Raw genomic sequence first — 17,583 nt, forward strand, 5'->3', positions numbered from 1 at the left:
GCCAGCCAGGCGGGCTGCGGACCGGAGATCACCGCGGAGCCGAACAGGTGGTCGCCAACTCCAGCGAAACACCCAGAGCGGCATGCGGGCCGGCGGGGAGAGCCGCGCGGACCTGTAGGCGTCGAGTCTCCCGGGAAGGGAACCGCGGAGCGCCGGGCGGAGCTTCCCGAGCGACCGGAGCGCCGCACGCCTAGCCCGGGCACTCGTACCCCGGATACCGGAGCCATGAAAGTGACGGTGTGCTTCGGGAGGACCCGGGTGGTGGTGCCGTGCGGGGACGGGCACATGAAGGTCCACACGCTGGTCCAGCAGGCCGCCATGCGGTACAGGAAGGCCATCGGCAAGGTAAGGAGGAGAGGGAGCGCTCCGAGGAGGAGAAAGACGCCTTGGCGCCGCGTTGTTGCCGCGTCGACGCCGGGTTTAAAGTCTGGGTGACGCCGCGTTGGCGCCGCGTCGGCGCCGCGTCGGAGCACGCGTGCCGCTTCTTGTTGTTATCGCTTGTTTTAACGCGCAAATGTGGGAAAAAAAACCCAAAACCATTTGAATGTGTTTGTCTCTGCGCGCCGTTCTCACCCCGATCTCGGGTTTCTATCCACCCAATGCGCTCCATTAGACCACTATTTAGGGGTTTTTCCATGCTTGGTTCCCGGGAAAAAAAGTGCACCGCCATGCCGCGTCTGTTTTGCAAAACTTCCACCGGGACTCGACAATGTGCGCAAAGTGGTTTGTGCGCAAACGAAGCCGCGCACAGAGAAATGCAACGTTCGTTTCCTCAAGATAAGACGCGCGTTGATATGTGCGCGTCCACGGCCGTGCAGCAGTCAGCTGGGGCTTCTCTTTAATGTTTCCAAGGATCAACCCCTGGAAGACTGGCCTGCTAGCACATTAGCCAGCAGGCTGCACAAAGTAGTCGAGGGAAGAAGGAGGAGGGTTCTCAACGTGGGGTCCGGGGGGGGGGTTCCAGGGGGTCCCCAGGAAGCGATTGAAAGAGATAAGCCTGACCCGTTATTGCACCGAACACACACGGCGGCTGTCATAACGACTGACCGTTATCACCCCGACACTAAGTCCTATTTAATAATAATAATAATAATCTGCTCGGATCGGATCCCGGAGACTGAATCTGACCCAACGGGGTCCGGGGCCGGAGGAGGATCAATCCCAGGCTCCTGGGTGTTGAAAAGTTTGGGAACCCCTGGTCCCATCACAGCACCCCACTGTCCAACGCAGCACCCCACTGTCCAACGCAGCACCCCACTGTCCAACGCAGCACCCCACAGCACCAGCACCGGGTGGGGCTTCCCGCGGCTGGATCCGGGGATCCGGACCCGTCGCCATGGCTCCAGATCAGGGTCGCTGCTTTTCTTCTGCTGATATTATTGGCTGGTTTTATTATTGGACGGCTCGACAAGGGGACGAGGACGCCGCGTTTGGGCGGGCAGACGTGTTGTCATGGCGGCGGTGTCGCGGTCTGAGACTCGGTCGCGGTGTGAGGCTTTGGCTTCTGGTCATGTCCCCAGATCCTTCCGCAGAACTTCGGGCCGTTCCAGACGCTCTGACCCATCCAGCTGCTCAGTCGTCCCCAAGACAAATCACCGAGGGCGAAGTATTCAGTCAAAGATATTGAGGTGTTTGATTTTTGTCAGTTTGGCCCCCAGCCCTAAGCGGCATCAAACCCGGCAACGAGCCAAGTAAAGCGAAAGGCAAAGCCCTGCGTCGGGGCTGAGCAGTTATTATCTTAATGAGGGAGCGGATTCCACCGCGTTCTGCAGAATCTGAGCCGGTCTGACTCCACGGATTTCACAAAAGGACGTTTGGGCCTGGATCCCCAGAAGCTCCAGCCGAGGCCCGGGGGCCCAGGCGGCTGATAAATATGAATAAATACCGAACAGCTGGAGGTACAACTGGGCATTTTGGAGGGTTCATGGGGTCCAGAAGGAAAGAGCCGCTCCCGCCGCCGTCTCTGGCCTTGGTGTGGAAGGTGCTGCCCTTCAATAGCGACAAGGTCAAACATCACAATATTCTTTTGACGGATGCCTCCATAGCGATGATTTGATAATACTTGGGTGGAACACGGTCTGTGCTTCCATAAGATATTTAGTCTGAATACATATCTATGAACAAGTCATTCGCAAGTGTATTACTTTACTGTAATAACTTAAATACACAAACATTTGACTGTTCTTTGATATTACATAAAAAATCCCCGTTGGTATCAAGTCTGACCTCACAATATTGATATTATAATTGTATTATTATAATGTCGCCATAGGTTACTGTATGGTCTGAGGGGCACACGTCAAACACTGTCTGTACCTGCACTTGAGTTTAAAGGGGAGGTGTTTGGCCTTGGAGTGTGAACCCTTGGACGCTTGACCCTGACGGTCTAGAGCAGCATCGTACACACACCACAGTGTACTGCATGTTAGATGTGTCACCGTGTACTGTATGTTGGATGTATGTAGTGTGTACTGTTGTTTTTTAACGATGCTACTGGAAGATCAAACGCTCGTCCTCTGAATTATTCAGCAGCGACTGACAGAAGAGCGTTGAGAAGCTGTCTCTCTCTCTCTCTCTCTCTCTCTCGGAGGAAGCTGGGAACCTGTCTCCAGGAGGCTGGGAACCCGTCCCTCTCTAAAGAGGCTGAGAACCCGTCTCTCTCTGAGGAAGCTGAGAAGGTTCTTAGAGTGGGTGGAGGAAACTACACTTCCTCCGATTGGGCGGAAATGGACAATGTTGTTGTTGAGGTCAAGGTTGTCGTCATCCGCCAACAGATTAAATAAAGGTTGATAAGAGTCTCTGAGGGCCAGGAGGGTTCACGTGAACATGGGGCTCGACAGGACCCCACTCGTGCTACTTTGAATGTGGAGTCGTATAGATCTGTAGTTCTGCTCCAAAACGGTCGCCTGGCAACAGGTTGACGGATGCGTTGTCTTCATGATGTGAACCCAGGTGTGCTGCACCTGGTCAGTCGTGCAGACGCCATCTTTAATACTTGACACTTCCCCATTTAAGAGCACTCCGTCTCCACCTCCTCAGTCTCCTCCGTCTCCACCTCTTCTATCTCCTGGGTCATAGTCCTGTCACACACAACCCACACAAATGCAATTAGAGATGGACTGGATCCGTTTGGGTCAGAGCTTTAAAGCCGTTGCTCCTTGTGCTTCCTCAAGTGTCGTGGATTCTGGAACTTTTGGAAAAGTGAAGCTTTGCTTGGTCCTTTGCACCTGATCCTGGCGTCAGGGGTGGACTGTTTAGATTTTTACTTTTCAGCTCTGCCTCCTCCTCTTTGGTGCTCTGGTTCTCTGTACAGCTACCACACCCAGCGCTGGTGTAAACGGTGGAGTCGGGACGTAGTTGTTTAATTTATCCAGAACTCATCGCCCCGTTTGCAAAAGTCAAACATGTTGTTCCCGTGGCCACAGCGTTCATGTTTGGTGTTAAACCTTCACATTGAAGGTTGCAGGAGCCAAATAACGTTTCTAGGATCCCACCAGCATTTGTGGGCAGTGAGTGGAAGGAGGAAAGGAGCCGTGAACCCGCTCTGCTGCTGCATTTAGCAGCAGCAGAGCGGGTTCAGTTCAGTTCAGTCTGGGTGATGGTGGCAATGAGGACGCAAATAAACCAGAGAGCTTTGATCCAAATCAAAAGCCAATGTCTCCTTCTATAAACTGTCCCACCGCAACACAACAGCAACAGCAACGACACAAACACAACAACACAATAACAACACACTACTGCACAACACAATAACAACACACTACTACACAACACAGTAACACAACAGCACTGCACAACAACACAATAACAGCAACAACACTGCACAACACAAAAGCACAAACACACAACAGCCCAAGCACAAAAACACAAACAATACTGCAACATGGCACAACACAAACACCACAACAACACAAACATCACAACAACACAAACATCACACAACAACACCGCAACACAATGCAGACACACAGTCTGTTGACCATCGTTCTTCTGCTTTATACTTTTCGTCTTTACGGAGTCTCTCAGGAGTCTATTGGTCACGGACACTGGGTTGGGTGTGTGTGTGTGTGTGTGTGTGTGTGTGTGTGTGTGAGAAAAGTCCAGATTTGGGCATTTTCTGCGTCCTCCTTCCCTGAGCCCTGGGTGTCTCAGGCCGTCATTGGAGAGGAATGCTTGGACCTGTAAGGTCCCGGCGCGGCCTGGAGGAGTCACGGCTGTGGAATGAGCAGAGGGGAAGCCGGAAGAAGATGAGCTCGGCCCCTCACGCCTGGAACGTCAGGCGGGGCCTCCCGTCTGGCTTCACATGTCTATCTCCATTTTAGGTCGAGTGTTTTTGGGGTTTTTCTCCTGCTCCTCAGGTCCATTTTTTTTTTTTTTTTTTTTTTTCAAACTTGCGACCATTTGTAAACACCTTAATGAATGAAGAAGGGAACGCTCTGCCTCGCGTCGCCTCACAGGAGGTGAAACACAGAGTTTGTTTGCACTTTAAATTGAAATTGAAGGAGTCAGTGAGAATCTCCTAATTCAGGATCTCCCTGTCTGAGGTGGTGTTTTAGCTTTTGGATATCATTTTGAGGAAGACCAAAAAAATGTGCTTGCCCTATCTTCTTCCAGAGCCTCTTCTGCTGCTCCATCCTTCTGCAGAACTTCTTCTTCCGCTCCATCCTCCTGCAGAGCTTTTTCTTCTGCTCCGTCCTCCTGCCGAACTTCTTCTTCTCCTTCTGCAGAGCTGCTTCTTCTGCTCCAGGCTCCTGCAGAACTACTTCTTCTGCTCCATCCTCCTGCAGAGCCTCTTCTTCTGCTCCATCCTCCTGCAGAGCTGCTTCTTCTTCTGCTCCATCCTCCTGCAGAGCCTCTTCTTCTGCTCCATCCTCCTGCAGAGCTGCTTCTTCTTCTGCTCCATCCTCCTGCAGAGCTGCTTCTTCTTCTGCTCCATCCTCCTGCAGAGCTGCTTCTTCTTCTGCTCCATCCTTCTGCAGAGCTTCTTCTACTGCTCCATGCTCCTGCAGAACTTCTTCTTCTGCTCCACCCTCCTACAGAGCTTCTTCTACTGCTCCATCCTCCTGCAGAGCTCCTTCTTCTCCTCCCCGGTGTGGTTGCACTTGACGGTTGGAGCAGACAGATGGAGCGTGGAGCTGCTCCTCAGCAGCACAGCAGATGTTCTGCTGTGACACAGAACACAATGGAAAACCGTCCCGGGGGAGTGGAGACTCAGTCAGGAAGACGACTGGCAACCGCTCTATTTCTGATGTCAACAATAAGGAGGCGTCGGGTACAAAGCAGCGAGGAAGTGCATGAAACAGCAACACGTTTGATTTGGTTTCACGTGTCGTGTGTCTGTTTTTGCTTAAAACGAGCTGCTAATATGTCAGTTACTGAAAACGATAAACAAAATGGCACACACACCCACCGAGCTCCTCTGTAAATATTCTGTGTATTGATGAATCACTCCCTCAACGAGCGGCTTGGGCCCAGTTTGACGGTGGCGTTGAAAAATAACATTTATGTGTTTTTAAGATGTGGTTTTTGATCAAATCGTATTTACATTTCCAGCTCTCGGCGACCACGCTCGCAGACTGGCAGCTTGCCACCGTTGTAATCATAAGTTGTTGTGTTAAAGGTTTCAAGTTTCATTCCTTAAAAAAGAAAATACTTTGGAATGAGGAATGAGGTAAATACCTTCGCAAGTATTTCAGCCTCGTCCAGTGCTGCATATTGTCTTCAATTTCTGTGTGTGTGTGTGTGTGTGTGTGTGTGTGTGTGTGTGTGTGTGTGTGTGTGTGTGTGTGTGTGTGTGTGTGTGTGTGTGTGTGTGTGTGTGTGTGTGTGTGTGTGTGTGTGTGTGTGTCAGATTAGTTTCCACCTGGAGGGTTTGATCCGTCGCTGCCGTCCGGGGTCCCTGCCTCCCAAACGAGCGCGGGGCTGGATTATGAGCTCGGCCGATGATCTCTGGTTCACTACCCGCGTGCCCTTGACCCTGCGCAGCATGGCTGGAAAGTGAGACCTGCCGTGGGCTCCCTTTCCCTGCTGAAGCCGTTTGGGTTTGGTGGCCCGGATCCAAATTCCGCTCAAAAAACACAAGCAGTGGAAATGAGCACTTGTGTTGCAAGGTCCAAACTGGCGGGCGGCGCCAGGTCATTGAGTTGATCAGTTGCAGCAGAACAGCAGCTCTGTTGCTCATTTCATTCTGTCAAAATCACTGATTTTGGTTTAATGTGAAAAGTAAATCAGTCACGTTCAATATGAATTATACAAAATGGGCCGTTTGTTCGAGCGCAGCAGCCACGCGTGATTGGCTGGCGAGCGCAGCATAGCTACAGCAGTGTTAAAGGATCGCTTCATCTTAAAACAACAGTCAGGCGTCCGTATGTTACAATGAGAGAGGTTTTCCTGGCTGGAATCATTCCTCCTCTACTGGCTGTTTGTTTAAATTGACATGGCCCAAATACTTCACTCTCCAGTTTAGTAGAGTTATTTAATAAATATTTAAATAATTTGAACCCTTTCATAATGTATTTGTGTAAAAATCATTTGGATGGGGAGGAGTGGTGGCATTTAACGCAACTCAGTGCTTCCATTCACATGATGGGTGTAGTGGAAAAACAAGGTATTGAATGAAGTACTCTGTTGCTATCGGTATGACTTTAAGGTACTGGTATTGATACTGGTATCATCATTTTATAAACAATACCTAATCCTAATCCTAATGACTCCTTAATACAGTTTTTTTGGAATTGGAATAGGACGCTGTTTGAGGGGGACATTGAACCTCAGTTGCTGTTTCAGATTTAGATCAGATTCCTGAGCTCACCGAGACCCAGAACAACGTCCTGGGAACATCTGAAGGCGCTTGGTGTTCAGTGCTGCTTCCTCAAGGTTAGAAATGAGGAGGAAATGCTCAATGTAAATAAATGATCAGATAATCGGAACGTTTTTATTGGGCCGAGGACATCTTCATGTATGAGGAATTTGTCTTGGTGTAGTTGCTTTGCAGTCTAAAAAAAACAAGAAATCCAATGTATACAGAAAGAAACCAAAATGGATAATTTCGCTAACATCTGTTATACAGTGATCTGCCACAACATTAAAACCAGTGACAGGTGAAGTGAATAACATTGATCATCTGGTTCCAGTGGCACCTGTCAAGGGGGGGTATATTATTATTGTATATATATATATATATATAGTGTTATATATTATTATTATATAGTGTTATATATTATTATTATTTATATATATATATGTATATATATATATACTGTTATATATTATTATTATATATATACTGTTATATATTATTATTATATGAGGCAGCAGGTGAAGAGTCAGTTGTTGAAGTTGATGTGTTGAAGCAGCGTAAGGATCTGAGCCACTTTGACAAGGAGCACATTGTGATGCTGGACGACTGGGTCAGAGCATCTCCACAAGCACAGCTCTTGTGGCTGTTCCCGCTCTGCAGTGGTTACTAGCTACCAAAAGTGCTCCAAGGAAGGACGACCGGTGAACCGGCGACAGGGTCACGGGGCCCAAGGATCATTGATGCACGTGGGGAGCCAAGTGTAGCTCGTCTGGTTGGATCCCACAGAAGAATTACTGTAGCACAAAGTGTTGAAACAGTGAATGTTGCTATGATAGAAAGGTGTAGAACACAGTGCATGGCAGCTTGCTGCGTATGGGAGCTCACAGTGTCCATGCTGACCCCTGTCCACCCCTGAAAGCACCTACAATGGACACGTGAGCGTCACAACTGGACCATGGAGCAATGGAAGAAGGTGGTGGTCTGATGAATCACCTTTTCTTCTACATCATGTGGATGGGCTCTAAAATAGGCTCTACAATCTATTTCTTAAATACAACTCAGGGCTCTACTCGACTCACAATTTTGTCCGTCAAATCGGATTTGGCTGTTCAATGCGCCTAGTCGAGGGGGGGACGGAGGGGCGGGGCAGACGGTCCCCGTTCCTCCGAGTGAAACAAACTCAAAACACATTGTTTTATTTATTTGTATGGACGGCGCCACGTCTGTCTGCGATCCGGACGCACGGAGAGCTGTGTTCGCCTATAAAAATATGTTTATGATTCCCCTTATTTATAATTGGAATTTGTAAAGTCCAATAAAAAAAGATCATAATCCTTTTTTTTTTTTTTTTTTTTTTGTCAGGGGACAGTGCCCTAAAATTTCAATATTGACAGATCGCTGTAAATGATCGGTTAACAAGGTTCAGCAGGGGAAAAAATGAAACTTCAGAGTCGCGTGGAGTCCAGGCTTCCACGGGTCACAGCTGTTTTGGGGACATGAGGGGGAGCTGCACAGTGTTAGTGTTATTAGTGGTGGTTTTAATGTTGTGGTTGATCGGTGCAGATGTTCTTGCAAGAAATCACTTTGAAAAGGTCATAACTCTGAAGTATCACGGCGCTGGAAAATAAGTTTTATATGCTCTGTAAAAGTGCTTGAATTGACCGGTTCACACGCAGTACATGCATGCACGCATACTATCAAACCCAGTTTTTAAAGTTTATTGGAGGTGATTGTACGTACGCGCAATAGAAGAGCTGAGGGAGGAAAAAAACAGTTGTGATTTTTAATTCAGTTTTTTTACATCGAAGCACTGAGGACGTCAGTGAAGTCGAGGAGTGTCCGCTAAAAACCATCCTGCTGAACGGTTTGTTCGCTCCTTTTTAGACATTTGTTTGTTTTTTTTTGCAGTTTTCTTGCGATGACGTTTGCACTTTCCTCGTTTCCGGCTGTGCACTTTTTGCACGACACCAAACAAAAACAATCGCTCCCGCTCCTCCTCCTCCTCCTCGCCGTGAGGGATCTTCATCAGTGGAGCGTCACATTTAGCCTGTGTTTGACTTCACAAAAGCTGAATTGAAAATGTAAAATAAATAGCGCTGCAGGCGTTTCCCAGGGGAGGAGGAGCCGTCATCGGAGACAGAGCAGCTGGTGGAGCAGGAGATGGGGTGCGATCTCCTCCGACGTGATGGACGGATGCTGATGCAGGAGCAGGGATGAAGGGAAACTCTGGCACCTTTGGGGGGGGGGGGGGAACAGACATCATTTACATTTTGGGTGCTTAGCAAATTCTCTCATTCTGCGTGACTCACTGCGGAGGTGGAATTTGCTGAAACTCATTTTTCCCCAAACAAGCTTGTCTGTATTGCTGGTATTTTTTTTTTTTTTTTTAAGAACACGAAGCTGTCTTTCAGTCCAAATGTGAATAGGACTCTATGTGTGCTTTACCACGCTGTAGAATTCCATGTGATTTTCCAACAAGTTGGGCGTGTCTAGCTGGTAAATACTCTCATATCCGACTTCTGGACCCAACACATGGTGTTGAGCAATGCAGACCGACACGCATATGTCTTTAACATGTGCCATGCGCATGTGCTCTCCAGAAAACCTGGCAAAGGACCATTAGGCCCGACATGTCCTTGACTTGGTATCAAGGGAGACTCTGAAGGAATCCTCAGATGTCGGTCCGCGCAGACCCAGGGGGCCGTCGCGGGTCCGTTTGGAACCAGCTCTAATGGCCGTCTTAATCACAACACTTCATGACACAGCGGCCCTAAGTGGTTTACAGAGAGCTAAGCAAACAGATTATTTGGACACTGGCGCGGAGCCACCAGCGGCCGAGGGCTGGCAACCCCCGATAATGTGCGGTGCCGTCCGGAGGCCTTAAACCAAAAAAGATGAAATAGAAACCAGAGGAGGTCGAGCTCTGGCGGCGTCGCAGCAGGAAACGAAAGTTTCAAAAAGCCTCACCAGGCGTCGGAGGCCTTTTCATGTTGGTCAGAGCTGCAGGGTGATGGTTTGAAGTCTCTCCCCCGGCGCTGTTTAACCGTGGGACTTCTTCCAATAAACAGCGGCATGTAAACTGGCATGGAGAGGAGGGGAGGGGGAGGAGGTTTTTAGCGGATTGGACCAGCTTTGCTCTTGGCTTTGTCCGACGTCTTCCTGCCCCCGCCGACCAGAGCGGTCACCTGGACGGCACCCAGGGGGTTTATTTAGAAGGATTCATAGCAGGTCTTCTGAGAAAGGTGTTGTTACCGGTGTCGGATAGCAGCCGGATACCAGGCTGGAACGGTGTGTCGCAGCGCCAGAATGCATCCTCACGGGCCACATCAAACATGGTGGAAGCTGCTGCTTGAACATGCCGCTTTGATGGGGAACAATGAACAACTCGTCACTTGTGAGCAGCTGGTTAAAGTAGAGGACTCTCAATTTATTCAATTAATCGGTCAAAGCATCAGGAAGTGGTATCCGTCCATGCCCGGCACAACAGGTTGCAAAGGACGTGATTAGAACAGCTTGAAGCTGGTTTGTTATGTGGTTGAATATTCCTTGTGGTTCTTAGCGATATGATTATGAATTAAAATGAAAGATGTCATGAACAATTGAGCAAATGTTTAATAACGGTGGCGTATTATGTCCGAGTTTGGGGCAATCTTCCAGTGTCCACCAATGTTCCTGAGAGAGTTTGGACCAAGGACAGGTCACCTGACCAATGTTGTTGTCTCTGATTGGTCGATGCAGAATTGGCCCGCTATCAAAGCAAGTATTTCCAATGAAACGTGTCGGCTGTTTTGCCGGACATTTTGCCCTAAAAATCTGCCCGTCTAGCGTGGGCTGGGGATCATGGGAGTTGTGTTTCTCTGGGAGTTCTCAGCCTGACTCCGTTGCTCTCTACTCACAGAGAACAAACAAGCTCCCAAACGCTGAGCGGTGCCCATCGGAGCGGTTCTCACATTTTAAACGACTCCTTGGAACACGGAACGGTACAAAGACCGGCGGGATGGACGCGCCTCCCCTGCCTGCGCGCCGGCCTTTCTGTCGACAGGCACATTTCGACTTGGTATTCCTCTCAACCCTCCCGCGGCTCCTCTTCCTCTCCGCTCAGGCTGGATTTACACCCCAGCTTCTGCGGTTTGGGCGGCGTTCAAGTCCTCTCGGCTGCCGGTGATGCCGAGCCAGCCCGGCGTCTCCGGGCCGCCGTCGCTTTCTCCCTCCTCGCAGGAAACCACAGCGTCTCACTTGGCTCCGGCGCTTTCTCCGCGAGGCTTGGTCCATGCAAAAAAAACCATTTCGATCAAAAAAAAACAAAAAAACCCCAAAAACGGTTTGAATCTAACAGGGAGCAAATGTAGTCGTCGGGAAGGCGCTGGGACGTTGGCTGTGGGTTTGGCGGAGTTTGACTTATCAAACGCCCTTGGACGCTTTATGCTTATCAGGCTGCGGTCGCGGCTCTAGAAGGGCCTAACGTTGTTTTCTTTGTGCTTGTCACCCTCGCTGCGCACACAGGTAAACACAGCTGCCCTGACCCCCCCGACCCCCACCCCCCCCGCGTCACAGCGTCTGCTTTCAATGTAATCGTCAAAACCTTTGCCCTGACTCGGTGGCCCGGCCGTCCGGACCCCTTTGCCGTCCGGTCGCCCCGTTGTCAACCACTCCTCATGATGTTCAAAATATGTCCATCTGTTTGAAATCCTCCACCAAGGACGATGAGTTGTCCTGGTGTTGGATGGCTCAAACGGCCAAGCAAGTGAGAATATATAAATGTGGATCGTAAAACGAGTTCGGCGACCAGTTAATCGGTCTTGGCAACCACGGCCGATGCGCGGCTGTTAACTTGGCAACCGCTTGTAAAACAAAGTGAAATATGCATTATATCTATATATGGTCATTATCGCTCCATTATAAACAATTAAAATTCGGCAACCAGTTTGTAAATCTTGGCAGCCTGGGCTGGTGCGTCGTTGCCAGCTTGGCAAGCACTTCTAAAAGCGAGCGTCGGGCAATGGGAAATCACCCCGAAGTTTCAACAGAAATATTGATCAGATGACTGATTGCTTTGGCACAGTGCCCCCCCCCCCCCCCCCCCCGCTAGCCCTCGGTTGAGCAAGGCATCGTCCTGCTATCTGTCCAGCTATTGTAAGACACTTTGAAAGACTGTCAGCTCAACCCAATGAATGAGCGTTTGTCTCAAGTAGCGGCTTGCTGGGAGACTGGGCCCATTCACACACACACACACACACACACACACACACACACACACACACACACACACACACACACACACACTATCTGAAATGTCAAGGCCTGTGTAGTGCACAGGGAGAGGGTTTGTCTCAGTGGAATGTGTGCACGTGAAGTCAAAACAAGCGCGGCCGGAACGCGGTGCACGGCTCCACACTGGATTGTGTTTCTGGGGAAGCTTCGGTCTCTCAGATGTCAGATTCCACTTGGAGGGGGAGCCGCCAGGGACCCTCTGAGTCCACGCCGCCATACCCAGCCGCCCCTTTCGGATGCATTTCAGCCGCTTTGGTGTTGTGATTTTGTGAGTGTTAGAATTAGAATATTATAATACAACATGTTGCAAAAGCAGCCAAAGGTTGAATCCCTCAGAGTTGGGTGTCGGGCCCGGCGCTTTATCAGCATAATCTCAATATTTCAATATGAGACCAGATCAGCGTTGGGAGTTTGGTTATCGGAACATGGTGGTGCAGTTACATGTTGTCTTCAGGGAGCATGACCGTGAAGTTAGGCTGTTGACTCTTGGAGCCGCTCTGATCAACCCCTCTGCCTCCCTGGTCAAAATATCCACGACGGTTCGACCGATGTATCGCATTTTTCCATATATGGGGCCGATATTGGCATTTTATTAGATATTGGATATTGGCCTGTCAGCGCCGCCACAAGCCGCTCCAGCACCACCCAAAGCCGGTCTCCGAACCAGAGGAGCGTTTCCGCAGCCCGAAGAACCGGTGCGCATGGATGTGCCACGCCGCTTCCGCCGTCGTGTTGGGTCGTTCACGAACGATCCGACTGTTTTGAACGGCTCAAAATACTTTTTAAATTTTCACAGTTTTGTCGTTGTTTAAGTCGCTGTCTCCTCTACGGGTTTGTTCCCCATCACGCTGGCACCATGACACGCCCCTTTTCCCACGTGTTCGTGACGCACCAGAAATAAAAGGCATTTCTCCCTGCAATGGGAAAGGTGTCAATCTCCTTTTTTTTCTTTTTTTTTAGCGGGGCAGACCCGCTAATTTTGGCGTAAAAACGGTGTAACACACTGGTCCTGTCAAGTCTTGTTCATTTTCCCGTCCCATCAGTCACCAGTGAATCCCGCTCAGCCGTTAATTGCAGAGCGCTGGGTGTGAAACCTCGTGGATCCGTGTTGTTTTGTTGTGCGTCGCAGCGGCTTTGCAAAGAAATGAACCTTTTGGAAAGGCCCCACAAGGACTTTTCTACCACTCGGTGACCAAGAGAACTGGCGTTACCAGACCACAAAACGAGACCTTCATAATATTGGTCAATATTATTATGCCATATTATTATTATTATTATGACGTCTATACAGTGATTTGTGATCTTTTCCAATGTGTGTCATGTGGTGAGATTACCTGTGAAAACTGAGAAGACAATGAAATCAAATCTTAGGTGTGGTGGTTTGTATATTCTCCCTTTGCTGTACATGGTGAAACCAGCCTCTCTCTCCGCCTCAACACTGATGCTCGGCTCCACCAGAGAGTGGAGGTCGCTTCTTGTGACGAGAGGCGATGGAGCCGCAAACACTAGGTCAACCAACCAAGCTCCATCATTTCAGCTCCTTTTCTATTTCTAACTTCTCCACAGTGTAAGTGCCTGTCTTTGTTCCATATCCTGAAATTAAAAGTTATATTTAAGAATGCCCAGTTTAACATCTTTGGCGATTTCAAGGTGTTTAGGTGCAGGTCACAGGTCACACTTATCATAAGCTTTTGTCATTGTTTTGTATCTTATTACCTTATATTACTGTCACTTCCTCCTCTAAATCAAATGCGTAGAACAATAGAATAGAACAATTAAGCAAAAAAAAACAAAAAAAAACACCACTCAATTGCAGCCCAACCCTAACGCACAGAAGATTTACGGGGAACTCTTGAAAGCTTAAGAGCAGGATTTTAGGTCGATGTTTTGAGGTTGTTTCCGTAAAAGCTCATTTGAACGACTCCTATTGGTCTCGTATAGCCAAAAATTTGCATCGGCCCTTTCTTCTAGAATTACTCGGTTCTGCATAGACCCGGGTGCGGGGGGGGGGGGGGGTCCGGGGTCCATTAGCGAAGCCCAAATGATTAATGAGTTTAGATTAACGATGTGTCCTCAAATTTAATTCAGTACTCAGGATGATGAGGCTTTATCTTGATCTAAATATAGGACAAGACCGAGCGCAGCGCTGCCTTCTGACAGATAGATTAGCATTGGCCTCTGGGCATGGGGTGGATGGTGGAGACCCGGGTGGAGGTTCAGTGGGTGGGGTTAGGGCTTCTCTCAGCCCCAGAGATGGAATCCGGATCATTGGACGGTGGCTGCGGTTAGGGTTAGTCCATTGTTCTTCTGTCCTGGCGAAAGATGGACCAGGTCAATGCAGTCTAGTCAATAATTGAAGAAAACAATACAAACCATGTTATTAACATGAAGTGAGGCTGATTAAACACAAAACAACACAAAACTGTAAGACTTGACCAAAAGAGAAGTTCACCCAGAGACTCTGTTCCCTACAACAAAATGACTGACGTGGTGAGTGGAATCGAGCGTCTAAAGAGAAGTTCATAATAAATAGCAACATGTTCATCCCAGGGGGTCATTTTCCCACTGGACACAAGACTTATACTTATACTTATTGTACATTTGGCTTTTTGTTTTTTATATCTTCCATCCTTTTTTATGAATGAATGCATTAGATAGCAGAGCGCTTATGCAGATTCAAAGAAAAGTCTCAATATCAACCCAAAATGTTATATAAAAGATGTCCATGAGTTTCTGCAATTCACACAAATTTAGACAAAATAAATCCCATATTCCTATGAGATGTTTCTCTTTCAACTCGACTGGTAACACTAGTTTTACTGCCACTCAATCATCCACGTTTAGACCATGAACAGTTATTGCTTCTAGCGTCTGGGCTTTCAGGCGTTTGGCGTTAATGTCTGGAGATGTTGTGAGGTTTACCTGAACACATACATTGAACAGGTTAAAGCCTCGCCTATGAATCATTTTCAATGCATCGAGTGCCATTTCGCACGGTTAATGAAATGGTTTTCCGCCCCCGCGTTGCCGAGCCCTCTTCCTCTCGGGTTTGGTCTAGTTCCTCGCGTGGCCGGTCTGCACTTGTTGCACACAAACCAAACGGCACGACTCCTCTGTTCCTAAAGCTGCAAGGCGACGACGTGAAGACCGGCCAGGTCAGTGTGCGCCGGACCCTGAACCCAGAAACTGAAGCACCTCTGCCCCTGTTGTGGTACCTGACTTCCTGCCTCCTCCGTTGCGTCGTAGTTTAAAGGGTGTTCCAGTTTTTTGGGGGTAAATTTGCTCTTTGTCCATCTTACGAGAAGGTAGATTCCAGTTTCATCCACAAGTGTCCAGTGCTGTGATAGCCACAGGCTGCATGCTAACTGTGTTAGCCCAATGCATGGCAACGGAGGGGATCAGCTAGCCTAGCTCCATGACATTATGGTAATACGCCTTCCAGAGTTATTTAGGTGATTTCTTCATGCAGCTGCATTTGCAACTATTTTTGACTCATAAGCCTTTATCCTGCCGGGATTTTCTGCTGTGAAACTCAATAGCCCTCTTTCAGTCTGCGTTCTTGTCTGTACTTGTGTACTTGTGAAACGTCATCAGTCGCAGCCCAAGTACTGTTCCAATTCAAAGTCTGCATCAAGCCAAGTCCAGTCCAAATGCCCGCATGTGGACTTGCTCCGCCCATTTTATGGAGGATGCATCGGTGGTGACGTGTGGACTTGGGACAGACAAGTATCCCACAATGCATTTGGCAGAATCACCGTCCTGCGTCCTCCCGTCCCCGGGAGTCTGTACTCCCCAGTCCAACTTGCCAAGTCTGAACTACCAAGTCCGCAAGTCCACGTACTTCGCGTATTTGGTATTGAGAAACGGCTAATGCCTTGGCGCCTTAGGGTTGCCAATTCAGCCAGCTTGTAAATGGGTGCAAAGGCTAAATACAAAGAAACCGCCCTCGCCGTCTGACGATATAAATGTATTTTTCTTTTCTTCATCAAATCACCATTCGCTTTTTGAGCAGATTTTGATTCAGTGCTCCTTTTCCAACAAAGTAGTATAGTAGGTCTCTGAGGTCCCCAAAACATGTCTTTTGAAGGTTTTTTTGCTGAAAAAACGACTCACATTATGCATTCTAGCCATTCTAACATGCCTCCATCACCCGGACGGTTCTCGGTGGGCTGTTCAAATGTAAATGAGCTGCAGGCCCCTAGTTCTGTGAACCAATGGGGTTTGAGCATGAGCAGTAGGGCTCTGTTCTATTTAGTCCGTAAACCGTCACAGATTTGACCTGATCAGTCCACCAACATCTTCCTGAAAGTTTCTGAACAAATTTGAGGCTAGAAATAATGGATCCACTTGACGGATCTTCCCTCAAATCAGATCCACGAGGCCTAACTGAGAAGTTTGTTCCGACTTTAAGGCAGGCGCACTGCTGCACCCCCCGATGCACCGCGCAGGGATTTTCCTGTTTCAGTCGATTTGGAAACGTCTGGAAAAAATAAAATAAATAAAACAATAATTCAAAAAAACACAGTTTTTATTGGTTTTGTTTGGAGTACTCTTCAGTTTCTTCACGGACAGTTGCTCTCAATTCCTCTTTCTTTCAAAAGATTTGTGCTGGTCTGTGACACCAACAGAGCACTTCCCATGCTTAGCTCTTAGCTTCGACACAATGCTAGCTGGTCCAGTAAATCTCCAGCCGTGGGTGGAGTCGCTCAGATGGGGGCGGTTCAGATTCTAGTCTCAACATGACGTAGGACTGAGAGGCAACTCTGAACGGCTCGTTGGATGGTGTGTTTTCTGAGAAATGCAGCTCATAACACACTGACTGGGTGGTGGTGTTCCACAGTGTGTTTGTGTGCCAGCAGTGTTTTTCATAGCAGATCCACTTTAAAGAAAAGTCGAAAACATTGAAAATTCCTCCCGAACCGTGAGAGTTTGGTCCGCGGGGGGATCCCCGGTGGAGGGTGATGAAAATGGGGGGAATTTGGAGCTAGGAGTCCAGATGGTTTCCAGAAGCGCTCCGTCCGTCCGGGGCGGAGGCTCCTCGGGCGGGGTTGAGTCTGACAGGAGGAGGCGCCGACCGCAGCTGGAGGTCCTTGAGGTGGGGCAGCATCTGTTTGGGGCGCTCTGCTTTCGGGTGAGCTGCCCCCCAGGAACGTCGACGGGCCCCGCTTTTAATACGGCGCCGAGCTGAGATGCCGCAGTGTGAGGACGCGGTGGATGGCGCTGGCTGTTTTTATCCAGAGGAATCCCCCCCCCCCCTTTTATGTTGGACACCGATGCAAAGCGCCGCGGGGCCCGTGGAGCCCGTGGAGCCGGCGGCGCTCAAAGCGGTTCCGCTCAGATTTTAACCGTTACGAGCGCGGGTGATTTGGGCAGACGGCGGCGTAGGGAACGCCGCGACTCACCGTCAAATTCAAAGCGCACGAGGCCGGCGTGCCGCATTGGGAAAGGACATCACACTTTGACAACGGCTCTCCCAACGTCCTTTTAAATCGTGGCTGTGGAATAAAATCCTA

General features: G+C 49.1%; 1 protein-coding gene across 1 annotated transcript in view; it reads left to right on the plus strand.

The window, feature by feature from the left end:
- The window catches only part of LOC307238418 (partitioning defective 3 homolog), a gene marked incomplete at its 3' end in the record, with an annotated part of 153,843 nt that continues 136,260 nt past the window's right edge, over nt 1-17,583 (plus strand). Inside the window, 1 exon segment of the mRNA XM_080011387.1 lies at nt 1-345. Coding sequence (XP_079867513.1) covers nt 226-345 — 120 coding nt within the window. The 5' untranslated portion in view covers nt 1-225.

The sequence above is a fragment of the Zeus faber genome, assembly GCF_960531495.2.
Source record: "Zeus faber genome assembly, chromosome: 12".
Taxonomy (NCBI): Eukaryota; Metazoa; Chordata; class Actinopteri; order Zeiformes; family Zeidae; genus Zeus; species Zeus faber.